General features: G+C 37.9%; 1 protein-coding gene across 1 annotated transcript; it reads right to left on the bottom strand.

Moving 5' to 3' along the window:
* Positions 1-12,026: 12,026 nt before the first annotated feature.
* Positions 12,027-13,050, bottom strand: LOC104218282 (ethylene-responsive transcription factor ERF025-like). The gene has a single exon (XM_009768736.2). The coding sequence runs from the start codon at positions 12,930-12,932 to the stop codon at positions 12,375-12,377; it is 558 nt and encodes a 185-aa protein (XP_009767038.1). The 5' UTR covers positions 12,933-13,050; the 3' UTR covers positions 12,027-12,374.
* Between the last annotated feature and the right edge of the window lie 2,992 nt (positions 13,051-16,042).

Genomic DNA, 16,042 nt, shown 5'->3' with positions numbered 1-16,042 from the left:
ACACAGTTAAGGTCTTTAAAATACTAAGGCAAGGAAAATTTTAATTGTTGAGGCAGACCAGTTTATTACATAACTCAGACAAGAAGTCCGAATCAGGTCTACCTACTGGTTGTAGCAGTAACTGTCCAACAAAAGTGGGTTCTGATTTTATTTATTATCACCTAAGGCTTGCCTAAGGGTTTGGGTGAGATCCTATGAACATGGTATCTACTACTGATCCAGAGCATGGAAAAGCAATAACAGTTTTAAACGAACGATTTGGATCCTATAGGCATGCTTTCTAACCACATTAAAGTAAAGAGTAAGGTTTGTTAAAACTGATTCAGGGTCAAACTGATTTTAATTGGTTTCAGATCCTATAGGCAGGATATCTAGTATTGCTCATTTTAATTCCTATAGACATGACATCTAGCTTGATTGAAAAAATGAAACAGGCAGTATTTACTTCCTATAGGCATGATTTCTACAAAAAAGGGGACTGATTCTTAACCTTATGGACATAATGTCTGATTTTAGCAGTTTAGATCCTAAGAACATGGTGTCTAAGCATGGCCATAACATGCAGAATTTTGAAACAAGTCCTATGGGCATGTTATCTAAATGCCGAATTAGACGTGTAAAATTTAACAAATCCTATAGAGAAGTTCTCTAGATGTAGAGTTAAACATGCAAAAAACAAGTCTTATAGGCATGGCATCTAAGAGTGGTAATAAACATGCAAAAATTTAAACAAGTCCTATAGGCATGTCTTCTACCCTTCTACAGCTAAACATGCATAATTACTCATCCCTTTTCACTAGTCAACCCCAATGCTCATTACAACTTATTACAGACCAAATAATGGATTGCGTCAGAAAAAGTGTAAAGAAGAAATTACAACCAGAGGAAGTCTGATTCTTGACTTCCTCTTTGAGTTATGGAATAAATCACCTCAAATACTATTGTTTCAAAGCCTTTATCAGACTTGAGTGTGTCAAATCTCCCTAAGGGTCTCAAGGGGACCCCGAGCAGTGCTCACACCCAAGTTTGCATAACCAGATAGAGATGAGTGCAGTGTGGAAGGGTCAGCCCTTATGTGTCCAAGTTTAGAGGGAACTCATGGGTCCCAAGATAAGGCTCACATAAGAGGGGCAGAACCTAAGTCTAAGAGTATAGTGGAAGTGCAGAAACAGAGATTTGTTTAAAACTGGGTTGAGAATAACAAGGGGTAAGGGTAATTTGGGAAACAGTAGTAGTATAGCTAAAATTATACAGCATCAGTAATTGCTCAAAGGGGGTAGGGGTTTGAGAATACATTGCAGGTAGCATATGACCCTAGGAGGGGTCAAATCTGGACATGCACAGCAATAAGTGATGCTGGCATGCCCATAAACTAGCCAGAGGACACAACACATAGAGAGGATACGAAGCATATGATCCAGAGAGGGTCAGGTTTGGGTCATGCACAGCAATGTCTAATGCTGACATGCCCTCAAACCAACCAAGGAATATAAACACATAGGGGATATGGGGGTTTGGGATTCATAAGTCATCATAGGTGACTGACAGAGTTCAAACATTAGAAAAATGTTAATTCAGAAGAGGAAGGGGCATATCACAGCATGTTTAATAATGGAACTCGATTAAATACAAGTAGGAAACAGGTAAGAGTGCAAGAAATAGTAAAGAAACATGTTGTTGTTGAGGCTGAAGATTAATTAGAACATACCAGTAAAGAAGCAAATGCAGAAGGAAAGTAAGAAAATTTCCCACAGCCTAGCCTTGGCTTTCAGACGACTAGGTAAGGCAGCAACACAAGTAGTAACAGAGAAAAGAGAGAGAGTTTTGAGTGAGTGTATGTTCTGAACTCAAGTGTTCGTTTTTTTTTTTTTGAAAGAAGAGAGGTGAAAGGTATTTATAGTTTTTGAAAACGAGTGAAGGAAAAGATACAAACATGGAAACAATCATAGGTCAGAATCAATTACACAAGTGATTCCCTTTAATTAAGGAATCACTGTTTAACGGTAGTGACGGATTCAAAATAAGGGAAGAAAAATAGTATGTAAGCAGACTGATTGTTGCCATAAAACAACAACAACAATAACCTAGTATAATCCCACTTAGTGGGGTCTGGGGAGGGTAGTGTGTATGCATACCTTACCCCTACCCTAGGGTAGAGAAGCTGTTTCCAAATAGACCCCCGACATCCTTACCTCCAAGAACTTCCCACCTTGCTCTTGGGGAGAGGAATAGTAAAACTATTAAGTAAGCAATCAAGTCTCAGTACAGAGATATGCTTATTTTGGGAAAGAAATCAGCAAGGTAAATATTATAGTAAAGGAAAAGAATCAATCAGCTTTGAACAGGCGAGTGAAATTAGGGTTCATAAAGGAAAAGGTTTAGAAATCAATCATAAGATGAAGATCAATCAAGGAAGAAACTCCAGCATATAAATAGAGTGAGCAAGACATAAGACATGTGAGGCCAAACCTATTGGCAAAAGAAATAACATACAATAGCAGCAGGAATAAGCATATGGTTTAGTAGATAGTCAGGGCTCACACATATAGCCAAAGAAAAGAAGAGCGTCAAAAGCGAGTAAAGGTCTCACAGTAACAAGTGAGGAAACCTTTTGAAAAAGTTAGGGTTTCAACAACAATTGAGTTTAAAGGATAGTAAAACTCAGAATCAAATAACCTCATAAATAAAAGATCCAAAAATAAAGAACTTTAATCACATCACGTGCATGCTCAAACAAACAGTTCCAGGCCAAAAAGACCTAGGGTTTTCAGCAATAACCTAGTTTAAAAGATGGTAAATAGACAAGTCAAGCAAGAGTTTAAACAAACAAGCACACATTTAACAAACATCTTCAGGACTCGATTGAGACCTAAAAGAAATTAGGGTTTTCAACATGCTAACTCAGATAGAAGAACAACACGAGCAAAACATAGCAGAATCACAAATATGTTAAAATCAAAGAAGAGATTTTGAAATAACTTAAAAGAAAAACCCTAATCGAAAAAGATGAAGAGTCGTTTTGAAAGCAAAGTTAAAGAAACTTCAAGAAAATGTTTAAAAGTTCAAGGTAATCACATATCTAAAGCATATTAGAAATAAAGTTAAAAGATCTTAAAGATTAGGGTTTCGAAAAACCCAGAAAAGGTGAGAAAGGCCCTGAAAGTTATCGATCTAACCAGGAGAGTCAAGGTTCTGACTCGAACGACCATGGTTGGCCGGAGAAGAGCCATGAACTGAAATCGACCAAGGACTGGACCAGGATCCTTCAAGGTCTGGCCGTGAAACCACAAGAACAAACACATAGAAGCCATGGAAGGCTGGTACAAGTCTCAAATGACCATGGAAGGCCATGGATTAGGCAGATATCAGGGTGGGGTGAGAGGGCCGAAGATCCATAACCGGCATTCCACACCCTTTCGAAGACTCGAATCGATGCACCAGGGTTCATGAGAGTATCAGAGAGAGTTGAGAGAGGAGGGGATTCAAGGGCGGCGGTAGGTGAGAAATGAATTAGGTTTAGGGGTTGGTTTGGGTTAAAATGGTAAGGAGTAATGGGAGCTGTTGATCTAAACGATCAACGGCTGGGATTAAAGTGGTTAGGTGGGAAACCCGAGTTGGGTCATTTAAATGGGTAAAGGTTCGGTTTAATTTGAAATTGGGTCGGGGTAAATTGGGTTACAATTGGGGTTCAAATTAGGCTGAAATTGAAATGAAATCTGGTTAGATTTTAATTAACCATTTTCCCCATTTAATTTATAAAAATAGCAAATTAAATTTTGGAATTAAATTGAAAGTACTAGAATGTTTTATAACATATAATTATCAATTTAAAAATACTAGACTTAATCTTTATAAATGTAAACGCAATTAAATCTTAAAAGAGGCTAATATTGTAATTATATGCAATTTGGCTTTAAAATATTAAATAAATTTGTAAAAATATGAAAAAATTATATTATTTATATTTTGGCATAAATATGAGAATCCAATAAATGAATCATCAAACTCTAATTTTGGGAAATATTATTGGATTTTTTATGAATAAAAATAGGGAAATAAATTAGTTTAAAAATCTTTAAAAATTAAGGAAAAATAATAAAGCGTTTAGACATACTTATATATGCACACATATGATATTTTGAAAGTATTTGCATATTTAAAAATATATAGGGAAAAATTGGGTATCAACACTTACTGCTACTTTCGAATAGCAAGGTAGACGAGGAGATGTTCCTCGAGATCAAACTTTTAGAGTAAGGGTGGCGATGAAGGGTATTCTTTGAGTTCCTTTAGCACTTGTGTACATTCAGGCGTCCATTCAAGGTTATTGTTCATTCTGGATAGGAGGGCTATTTTACCAGTCTGTTTTTGGACTTATTTTTTGGTGGTTAAGTGTTATGATATCCCGTCAATTGCCTTAATGTGATCTGGGTTGACCTCAATTCCGCGTTGTGATACTAGGAAACCCAAAAACTTACCCAAAGTTATGCCAAAAGTGCATTTCTTGGGTTAAGTTTCATCCCATATTTCCTTAATATCTCAAATGCTACCTTCATATGGTTGATGTGGTCTTTGGCGCTCAAGGATTTAACCAATATGTCGTCGATGTATACTTCCATGATTTTGTCGAGCTAGTGTTTGAACATCTTCGTGACCAGCCTTTGATAGGTAGCCCCCATATTTTTAACCCAAATGGAATGACCTTGTAGCGGTACGTTCCCATGTGAGTGATGAATGCATTCTTCTCCTAGTCTTCCTCCTCCATAAGTATCTGGTTGTAACCCGAATAAGCGTCCAAGAAGCTTAGCAACTCGTGTCTTGATGTGGTGTATATAAGTTGATCGTTGTGTGGCAATGGGAACGAATTTTTTGGACAAGGTTTGTTTAGGTCAATGAAGTCCACGCATATTCTCTACTGCTAGTTCTTCTTTTTTACCACTACCACGTTAGCAATCCACTTGGGTACTTCGACTCCTTAATAGAACCATTGGCCAAGAATTTTTCCACCTCCTCATGGATAGCCATTTTGATAGCAGATTTAAAATTTTGTCGAACCTTCCTTACCGAAGGGTAGTTGGGGTCGATATTTAACTTGTGCATGGCTATCTATTTGGGGATGCCTGGCATATCGGCATGGCTAAAGGCAAACAAACCCCTATTAGCTATTAAAAATTGACAAAATTTACCTGGGTAGTTGAGTTTACAGCCGATGTAGGCCTTTTTGTTGGGGTCGCTTTGATCTAGTTGGACGGGATCCAGGTCCTCTATGGTTGATCATGCCACTTTAGCCATTTCTGGATCTATAATGGCGTCCTTGGCTTCGACCTGTAGGGAACTCGACCCTACTGATTTCTATACTTCTTTTTCTTTTCTTTCTTTTTTTGGATTCTCGTGCCATCTAGGGAGATCCGATAGCATTCCCGGGATGTGCGTTGTTTCCCTCATATGTTGAATATTCCCTATGGGGTCGGGAACTTGATTACTTGGTACAGGCTAGAGAAGACCGACCTCATGGGGTGTATCTATGGTCGACCTACGATGGCATTGTACGTTGTGTCTTGATCCATGATATGGAACATGGTCTCTAACCTTACCCCATCGGTGAGGACGGGGAGTGTGATCTCGCCCGAAGTTTGTTCAACTTCATTTAAAATCGAATAGTGTAATACAGCGCGGCACTATCTTATACTTAAGTCGCATCTGTGCGAGGACTCGAGGATGGATGATGCACGTTTCACTTACGCCATCCACCATAATTCTCCTAACATCAGTATCAAGAATTCGTAAAGTAATGACATGTGCATCAATGTGAGGAAAAGTCAAACCGTCGGTATCTGACTCATCAAAGATATTACTCTCTTCGAGGCCATCATAGCATTCGTGGGTGATCAATCTCTTGAGTTTGTGAGTGGCGGTGAACTTGATGTCATTGATGGAGGCATCATCACTACCACCAATAATCATGTTGATGGTGCAAGCAGATGAGTGCGGTTTTGGTGGGCCTGGGCATTCTCGACCATTTGCTAATGTGTTCATGTCCTTGTCGATGAGTAACTCCTTGAGGTGTCCTTGTTGCAGAAGGTTTGACATTTCTAGCCTTAGAGCGTGGTAGTCTTATGTCTACGATCTTGGTGGAACTCGCAAAAGGTATCTGACTTCCAGGTGCTTCAGTCAGACATTATCTTTGGTAGCCACTCCATATATTTTTGAGTTTCTCGAGTGCGTAGACCATTTTCGTAGATGACACACAAAGGTTATGAGCAGATAGTAAAGGAGCAATACCTCGCTCGTTTATGTGTATGTCTGATCTCGTCCTAGAGGGCCCGTTTTCGTGTCGGAAATTGGGGATGGGTGCTCTGATATAAGGTTGATGTCGGTCTATGTTTGATTGCAACGTTGGGGGGTCTCTTCTTACGTTGTCCCTACGTTCTCTCTTAGGTTCGGATTGCACTGTAGTGAGTTATTTGGTTGGCCCATTGAGGTCTTCGCCATCCGCCCTGATTTTGGCACAGTAGGCATTGTCGATCTCGTCCTAGATTGCCGGTGGGTACTTCATTAATCAGCTCCGTAGTTTTCTGGTCGCATTTGAGTCTTCTTTGTTTAGCTCGTTTTGGAAGGCTGCCATGGCCATTCCCTCAGATACATTTGGTAAGGTCATCCTTACCCGTTTGAATTGGGCTAAGAAGTCCCTCAGTCCTTCCCCTGGGAATTGTCTATTGGTAAAGATATTGTTCACCTCGTTTCGGCCTTCTTGGCCCTAGCATGCGTCGTCACGAACTTCTCTGCCATCTCTTCGAATGTTTCTATGGAATAGGTAAGTAACTGCAAGTACCATGTCAACGTCCCTCCTGTGAGGATTTGATCAAATTTTTTCAACAAGATGGAGGACATATATTCTTTAGTGAGGTCGTTTCCCTTCACGTCAGTGATATGTCGGTTACATGGTCCTCGAGATCAGTTGTTCCGTTTATGGTTGCTCCACGAACATGACGGTATCTCTTTTTGGTAACCATTTTGGGGGCACCTGGTATTTTGTCTACTCGTTCTTGTTGTTCCTTCATATGTTCCTTTAGCGCCCTATTCTCTCTCTCCATTTCCTTCATTCTTTTTAACACGGCGGTGAGGACATTGTCAGTAATTATATGGGTATTATCTAAAGTAAGAGGGTTTGGTTGGTCGTCTTATTCATTCCTGCGTTGTATTGCCTGGATCCTTGGGGTTTCCTCGTCGTTCACGGGGCCTGCTTTACATTACGCTAACCAAAGTATCGGTTAGCCAAGCTTTGAGGAGATTTTTCATAACGGGTGGTGCTTTATCTTTCACGGACGTGGTGCATCTTTTCCATTCGGGTTGGTAGTGCTACAAAAGGGTGTCGGCGATTTCCCTAATATGGGGGATGCCGTGGGAGTTACCTCTACATCTTGAGTTTCATACCCTTCATCGATGGCACTCATAAGGTTGAGCGGGACTTTGTCTGTTGCTCTTGTTCCCTTTCCTTGGTTACCTGACATGAAATCCTTATGTGCGAAGAGAAAAAGGATAGCTCTAAAGTATGCTAGGTTAACAAGTTACAGAAGATGTAGATCCGAATGAAAACTAATAGTTTGACTAAGATATCTCCACATACAGCGCCAAACTGTATAACGCAAAAATTAGATCTTGATTTTTATACAATTGGATTTATAGAAGATGAGGGTTAATCAAAATCAATATTAATATTCAATAACAGATCTAGTATTTTAATGGAGGATATTTAATGTGAGCTATTAGTCAAGAATATCGTAAGATAAGGATGTAGCAATAATGGCTTGAAAACATGGAAAATAACAATAAATGATAATAAATAGCTTTTAAGTAACAAAATGAGACAAAGTTCACCCAACAAGGGTGAGATTTTCCACTGAGCTTTCTGACAATGATAGATGATGATAAGTAGTTGAATATTCCGATTCTTCTTGGATCCGGAGAGAAAGGTAAAGGAGAAGAAGTGTAAAGCTAGGCTTTGTATGTATTTAATAAAGGGAGAATCTTTACAAAAAATTTCAATGATATTCTTTACAAAAAATGTCCCCCCCCCCCTCCACGGCGTCTAGAACTACATCTTTTCCTAGGGTACATAGGCCACAAAACCCTAGATAGTTCAACAGAGAAGAATATTCACTAGAATATTCTCTAGGGAATCTAAATCTTGTTAATATAGTATAAAGTTATATGTCTTGTTAAACCCACTAATTAATCACTTGTTGTGAACCGGAGAGAGTATTGTATAAGTCAGAATAATTAATAAATTTAAAAAATTTAAAAATACTAAGAAAATTGTGATAAAAAAAATTCTTTACCTCGCGAGACAAAAATATATTAAAACAATAATATATTAGTAGTACTTATAACATAAAGTAAAACCTGTATAAAGTAGTTATATTTCATACGCTTTAAGCATTATTCAAAAAAATATGTAACTCAACACAATAACAAAATGTTTATCATACAAACAAAACGATCTAAAATAAAGGGAAATTGATGTTAGAAATAGAGAGGGGAGGATCCAATATTAGAACTCAAAAAGTTCAAAATTTGAACCCATAAGGCATTTTCTGAGTATAATAAGTGGCACGAACAGCCACTCAAACAATCGAGTCCAAACGAAATCTAATCTTAAATAGAACAAGCGACAAAATTACCTTTTGAAAATGAGGTCATCAGTTGGTGACCAATCACTGAGTTCCAGCACACAGGATTGACGGTTTAGCCAACTTCCACACTTTCAAACCCCAAAATTTCTAATATTATTATTGACAGCTGAAAGAAGCTAAGGGCCAATTTTCCTATGGTTTGCCCACGGAAACGTGTGCACCATGTGCTAGCTGCTGCTATTATTTTCAGGCCTCAGGTCCAACATCTTTTTTGGTCCCTCTGCTTCTCACTTTCCTATTTTTCTTCTAATGTCCATTTCATTGACTTATTAGCCGTACGGAATTTGGTAGAGTTCCTTTCATTATCTATAGTTTGTTGACTGGAGTATTATTTTTAAACATCATGTTATATCACTCAATAGTATATATTCATAGTACACATATAATAACGTGTTATACATATATCTTAAATCAAACACTTGAAACTCTTATAGATGAAATTTTACATAATATAGATAGTTTAAATGATCGCACTTAAAATAAGCGGATGTGTCCATAGTCCAAATTAAACTAAAATAAGTTTAAGTGAAATAAGCAAAGTTGCGAAAAAAAATGAAAATTTCTATGCTAAATACTTTAAGCTTTAAAAAGAAAAAGAACTAATTAATGCACTCATTTATAAGATGTAAACATTTTGTTAATAGTACCGATGAGGAGGTGTGAGCGACTGGCAGTAGTGGGCACGCGGAGAGGTAGAGGAAGACCTAAGAAGTATTGGGGAGAGGTGATCAGACAGGACATGGCGCGACTTAGGATTACTGAGGACATGACCCTTGATAGGGAATTATGGAGGTCGAGCATTAAGGTTGTAGGTTAGGGGAGAGTGTGAATATTTCTACAGCACAATAGAGTGAGACTATCCAGTTAGGAGTTAGACTAGGAATGTCATTGGTCGTCTATTGATGCAGGGCTTTACCTTCTAGTTGTACTATACCAGCCATCTATTTCGTATTTCGTATTTCGTATTCTGTATTTCATATCTCTTATATATTGTTGTTATTTTTATTACGCATTTTTATGGTACTAATATATCATCTCCTATTGCTTTTTTGAGCCGAGGGTCTCCTGGAAACAGTCTCTCTACCCTTCGAGGTAGAGGTAAGATCTGCGTACATATTACCCTCCCCAGACCCCACTTGTAGGATTATACTGGGTTGTTGTTGTTGTTGTAGTATTACATAAGAAATATATTACTCTCATAATATTTGTTCTGGACTATAGACATAATAACTTATAGGAAAAATAGATGTGGATTTATCAAAATTCCATTCCAAACTGTGTAAATTAAGTAGGCGTTTGGACATAAAAATTATAATTTTGGGAAAAAAGTAGTTTTTGAAGTTAAGTTGAAAAATGGTAATTGGAATTTGAAATTTTGTTTGGACAGACATTTCACTTAAAAATATTGCAGTTTGAAAAAGTGGTCTTTTGAAAAATTTATTTAAAAAAAAAATTAAAAACTTATAAAATTTCATGGACAAACTCGTTTTTGAAAAAGAAAGTTGGAAAAAAAAAATTCTATAGACAAACGGGTGGATGATTACAATTCTGTTCGATACTAAAGTGGATTCCTTGATGTATTTATCAAGACTTGTACTCTCTCGCTCTCTCAATCAATTAGCTACAAGAGTTATGCCCATATATCATAAAACTTCCAACTATCATACTTACTGTATTTAATTAAACCATTCTATATACTGTAGCAACACTCTGTAACAGCTACCAATAATATAATTGTCATGACCAAAGCTTAACTAGGCTCATCATTCAATAACTCAGTGGAGACTCAAGGTAATTAATCTAGTTGGTTGACTATTCGCTTGTTCGATAAATATAGCATAGACATTGGAGCACGTTGCGATTTCAGTTTTATAGATTTCGACCATTTGTCACTCTCCACTTGGAAGCAGTCTTGCACATAATGATAAAGCTGATAATTTGAAATCACTAATCTCGATAAATGGGACAGGCTAAGTATCTTTCTTAGATTTTGTATTAGAGGTAGGCCAAAGTATCTCTCGCCTATAACATAACTAGGAAATGGAAAGTTGATTATGTTGTCTTGTCTCAACCTATTACAGAAGAAAGAACAATGTTATGGTCCAATCCACCTCTTCATAATGATGGTTGCTTAGATACTATAACAGAATTTAATCAGAGATATGAACCACAATACTACTAGTCAAATATGTGTGTCATTTCTAATTCTAACGGATTTCTTTTTTAGTTTATAGTACAGTAATTAGTTTTCAATTGATCCAACATTTATCACGATGTGCATTGAACCCGAGACTTTGTCCCTACCAAATCGCTGCAACCATTCATCATGGGTGTACTTTAAGAAGAAATTAGCCTCGTTAAATTAGAAGCCCTGTGTCTTTCATTTGTCTTGTTTAGTACTCGCTTTGAAGCTTGATTAATCCGGATTCGTGACGGAAAGTCCTATTTAATAAGTAGTCTCACCCTATGACAGAATTTTATTTTCGAAATTTAAGTCCGAAATTTCTAATTAAGGATGACAGGGTATTACCTATTGCCCACTCTAACCTTTTTGTTAGGGTTTAATAAACTCGCAAAGAATGAAGTTGTTCAAGCTCTTAGCAAAAGGGAAAATAATCGAGTGCATCTAAAAACGAACACAAAAGAAAGAGACACACACTAAACACTATGACAACGTGCAACACATGATTGTCCTAGGAACTTTTCTGAGCAATTGGACAATTCCTAGGTATCAAATAGTAATACGTCTGATTATGTTGAAATTATTTTCCGTCTGGTCACCCAGGGATGAGGGTAGAAACCAAAGGGAGACAAAAAGCCTTTTAATTGAACCTCTAGATTTAGAACCATTCTTCCTGATATATAATCTTGTTTCAAGTCTGTACTTTCTGGGTTCTATTCCTATTCCCAACTATTGTTCGTTGATTAGAATTAAAAAGTCAGTGTGATACATAACGTATGTAGGGTCCGAGGAAGGGCTGCTCTAAACCCCATGTAGACAGCTTACCCTAGTGCAAGCAGTAGTGTTGCTTCCACGGCTCGAACATGTGACCAGTAGGTCACACGGAGACAACTTTACCGTTGCTTCAAGCTCCCTTCTCCTTGATTAGAATTAAAAATGGTTAAATGGTGTACTACGAACAATAGCAATAAGTCTCAAACATGCACTTCATTATTATAGCTTAGGCACTTCATCATCATGCACTTCAAGAAGAGCCTTTACAGAGAGGTGTAAGCTTCGGCAATCTGACTGTGAATACTAATTAGTAGTAACACATAGGGCAGCCTTCATTCCTTCAACACAAGCCCTGGCCCCATATCTGGTTCTCATAATCAGGGTAAAAAAATAGGCTTGTTATAATATCCTAAATGGAAGAGAAAATATACAATAAAACCAGCTTCTGCATATGGTGAAAACAACAAGAAAAGACCAGACTCAACGGCAACTAGTTGCACTATTTCACTCCAACAGGCTCCATCCGAATTATATTAGGAATACAAGAAAATGAGAGTGAGACAAGTTCTGGTCTCACCTACAACTTGAGCCCATGACACAACCGCACCTATATAATTTTAGTGGTCACACTATTCAACTGATGTACATGGCACACCAAGAGAGTGCCTTGATTATTGATACCTTTTTTTTAAGCTAATGCATGTTACATGTTTGATTATTGATAATTAAGGGTAACTCCAGAGAGTATATGATGCATCAGAATATTCAGGCAACTCATCGTAAGGAGTCGTCTTCATCCTAGGAGGGCTCACAAGCATTGCCTCCGCCATGTCAACTAACAATCTTGGCATACCAAACACTTCCTCTTCATCAAAAAACTCTTGTCCCATTGCTCCATCTCCAACTTCAGGTTGGCACTCTGCCTGATGCCGCGCTTCTTCGCGTTCCAGTTGTGGCGCTCTAACAGCAGCAGCATTTGCAGCTGCCGCGCGTATGTCTGCTGCTGTTAGCGAAGCTGGCATAGTATATGAACACATTGAGCCCGGGAAGTTCAACGGCGTATCATGACCTTTTAATGCCAAAGCTGCAACATCATATGCTGCAGCTGCCATCTCTGGTGTTGGATACGTGCCTAGCCATATTCTTGTAGTTTTCCGCGGTTCACGTATTTCTGATACCCATTTCCCGTTCCTCTTGCGAATTCCTCTATAAACAGAATGCCTCCCCTGTTCTGACCTGTTTGATATAGCAGCACTATTACTAGGACAATGATTGCTCCACATTTTGTGATGTGTTTGATGAAATTTGCACAAAGAGAAAGGGTTGGTTGTTAAGGTCAAAATTAGGACTAGCCATGCATTGAAAAATAGGTTGAGGGGGTCTTTGGGTATACTACTAGTTTGGGAATTGGGCTATAAAAAGAGGAGGAGTTCAATAGGCGAAGCGCGGGGAATTCGCGGACCCCTCCTATGGGCATACGTGGCTAGGGGCACTTATTAATGTAGTTTAATCTTGACATGTTTCTTTTGTGCCCACACGTAATTGGGGAAAGCTATAACCTAGCTGTTAAATGCTCAGTTTATAGTCCAATCAAAGTACTTGTGTGATAGCATCACTAAAGTGATAAATTTAATGTTTTTGGTTATCTTACTATTAGTATTGTTATGTCGAGGAAGAGGCAAACCTGAAAATAAAGAAAATAAAGAACACTAAATTTTAATATGGAAAACCCTTCAAATCGAAGGTAAAAATTACGGGATCACAAAGATCCAAAAAACTCCACTATAACAATAAGAGGGTTACAAAAGTTCTCCAAATTGGCTACACAACTGTCACACCTCCTTTTTCCGCGCCCGAGAGGGCGCAGGGGAGTTTTTTCCAATTAAAGGACAATCGAAACGGGATTGGTTTATTTATTTCAGAGTCGCCACTTGGGAGATTTAGGGTGTCCCAAGTCACCAATTTTAATCCCGAATCGAGGAAAATAATGACTCTATATTACAGTCTGCGTACCAGAAATCCGGATAAGGAATTCTGTTAACCCGGGAGAAGGTGTTAGGCATTCCCGAGTTCCGTGGTTCTAGCACGGTCGCTCAACTGTTATATTCGGCTTGATTATCTGATTTTTAATACAATATGAACTTATGTGCAAATTTATCTTTTAACCGCTTTATTATTATTGTTTTTTACAAGAATGTGAACATCGCTTAAAATATATCTTTGGACTGTGTCACATGAAATGCACCCACAATCCGAAACATATTTTATTTGATGTTTTAGGATTTGAATTTGGGTCGCATGAAATGCACACCCGAGCTTAAGAAAGTAAATTGTTAAACACGCGCCTAAAGAGACTATCGCGTTATTATTTTGCGGAGGCCGCGAAATTCGCTAAACGGCCCTCCTAAATTCTAAGTAATTTAAAACAAGTATTTACTGAGGGCCCCGCAATCTGTGTTTTTATTCGGCGAGGCTCATCTCATTCTTATTTTTAAAGGATATCCTATAGCAACTACGTTTCTTGTCGTGTTTGTCTCTATCAATCGAAAGCAGTAGATAATCCTAATTAATTAATGCTTGCAAGTTATTTTATGACAGAATTCGGAAATGCTAAAATCAGGAACAAGGCTGCGCGCACAGTCAGTCGAATAAGTAGTCATGGGCCCAAATTCGACCCATGCGTGATGGGCCAAACCTGGGCCACTGCTTGCTCGAAGCAGGCCGGCTAGGCCTGTTTTGGTCTGAACTCGACCTTTACGGGGTTGATATTGCAAGTTTGGTATTCTTTGTCTTAACAGGTGGTTTACTAGTTATATGAGACCATCAATCCGAAAAAGGAAGAACTTAATCCAGGATGTACAGTGTTCATACTTGGTATACATATCAACATATACTGCAAAGTAAACTAGAATCTGAAATGCAACATATCTCATTGAACATATTATCACCTATCAGCATACATATGTAAGCTACCATTTAGCTAACTTATATTAATATACATTAGGCATATAGGCTGCTTCGATTGTCAATACAAGAATGAAAATTATCATACAATACATGATATCTAATATAACAGTATATATATGAAAATCAACTTCAAGTCTTTTTCCTTTCTTTTGCATTCATGCTCAATGTTCTAATTACATTTGATAGTGCCTTGGTTGTGTACCTGATGTAGAGGAACAGAAGAAGAAGGAAAAGGGTCAGCTGAGTAGCACACAGCAAACAACAGCAATCAGCAGATTCACAGCAACAACACAGCAACAAACAACCAGCCAATAATGATGAAGCTCAGCAAAGAGTCGAACAACAAATGGACAATCCCAGTAAAACAGAGTAGGAAATAACAGCCCAGAATGTTGAATGTAACAGCAACAGAAATCCAATGACCACAAGAAAACTTGGCAAACGACAGAAAAAGCAAAGCCACGAAGACAACCTGATCAAACTGGATTCTTACACAGTTTCTTCTAGGCAATATTCCTTCACAATGTTCTGAAATTTATTCCTGTTTTTTTCCTTTTCCAGTTTTCTTACTCATAGACTCTCTCAAGACTCGAAAATCAACCTCTTTTCTAACGGATGGTCTCCTCTTTTATAGCATAACCTTAACATTTTACAGTCTGTTTTACAACTCAAAATTGCCCCCCCCCCTGTTGCTTTTCCACTCACTTGTTTTAAATAATCAAGCCCCCATGAAATCCCTGACAGCCCCTCTCTCTTTTTGGTTGTTAAAGTGTACTGATCACTTGTTTGTTTAAACAAAGTATGGGCAGTAGGAATATAATCTGACAGCACATGCTGTCCGATTATTTTAATTCCTTAAAGCAAACCATACACATGCTGCCCACAGTCCAAACCAAATGGCATTGTGTTTAAAAACCAAAATCTGAATCTGCCATTATAACCTTTCCCCTAGATGTTCTTTTAATTTAATTTGAACAAAATCAACAGGCAATACAATTCAGTTCCTAATGAGACTCAAATACGATCACAGCAGAAATAAGCAATACGAATCAAGTTGTTACCATTAACGATTGAAACTAATTGACGACATATATCGACTCGACTATATTAATCGTAACACATAACAATCAATCGTTCATATAAACAACACGTATAGAGTCCCGAATGACCTCAGATAAATTTGTTCAAACACTGGGAACTTATATGAATTAAACTCGCTTGACGATTAATCTAATTGATGAACACGTATATCACAGGGTATATTCAGAACACAAACAGAAGACAATTGGCCAAATAAAAGGCCTTTAACAGAGATGGAAGAAATCCGAATGAAAAATAACAAAATAACAAACAAACACAAAGAAATATGCTGACAACTTAATTAGAACCAAACAAAGAGAAAAGGAAACTTACTGAAAAAGTTTGA

This window comes from Nicotiana sylvestris, chromosome 11, assembly GCF_000393655.2.
Source record: "Nicotiana sylvestris chromosome 11, ASM39365v2, whole genome shotgun sequence".
Lineage (NCBI taxonomy): Eukaryota > Viridiplantae > Streptophyta > Magnoliopsida > Solanales > Solanaceae > Nicotiana > Nicotiana sylvestris.
This window is presented reverse-complemented; position numbering and strand designations above follow the sequence as displayed.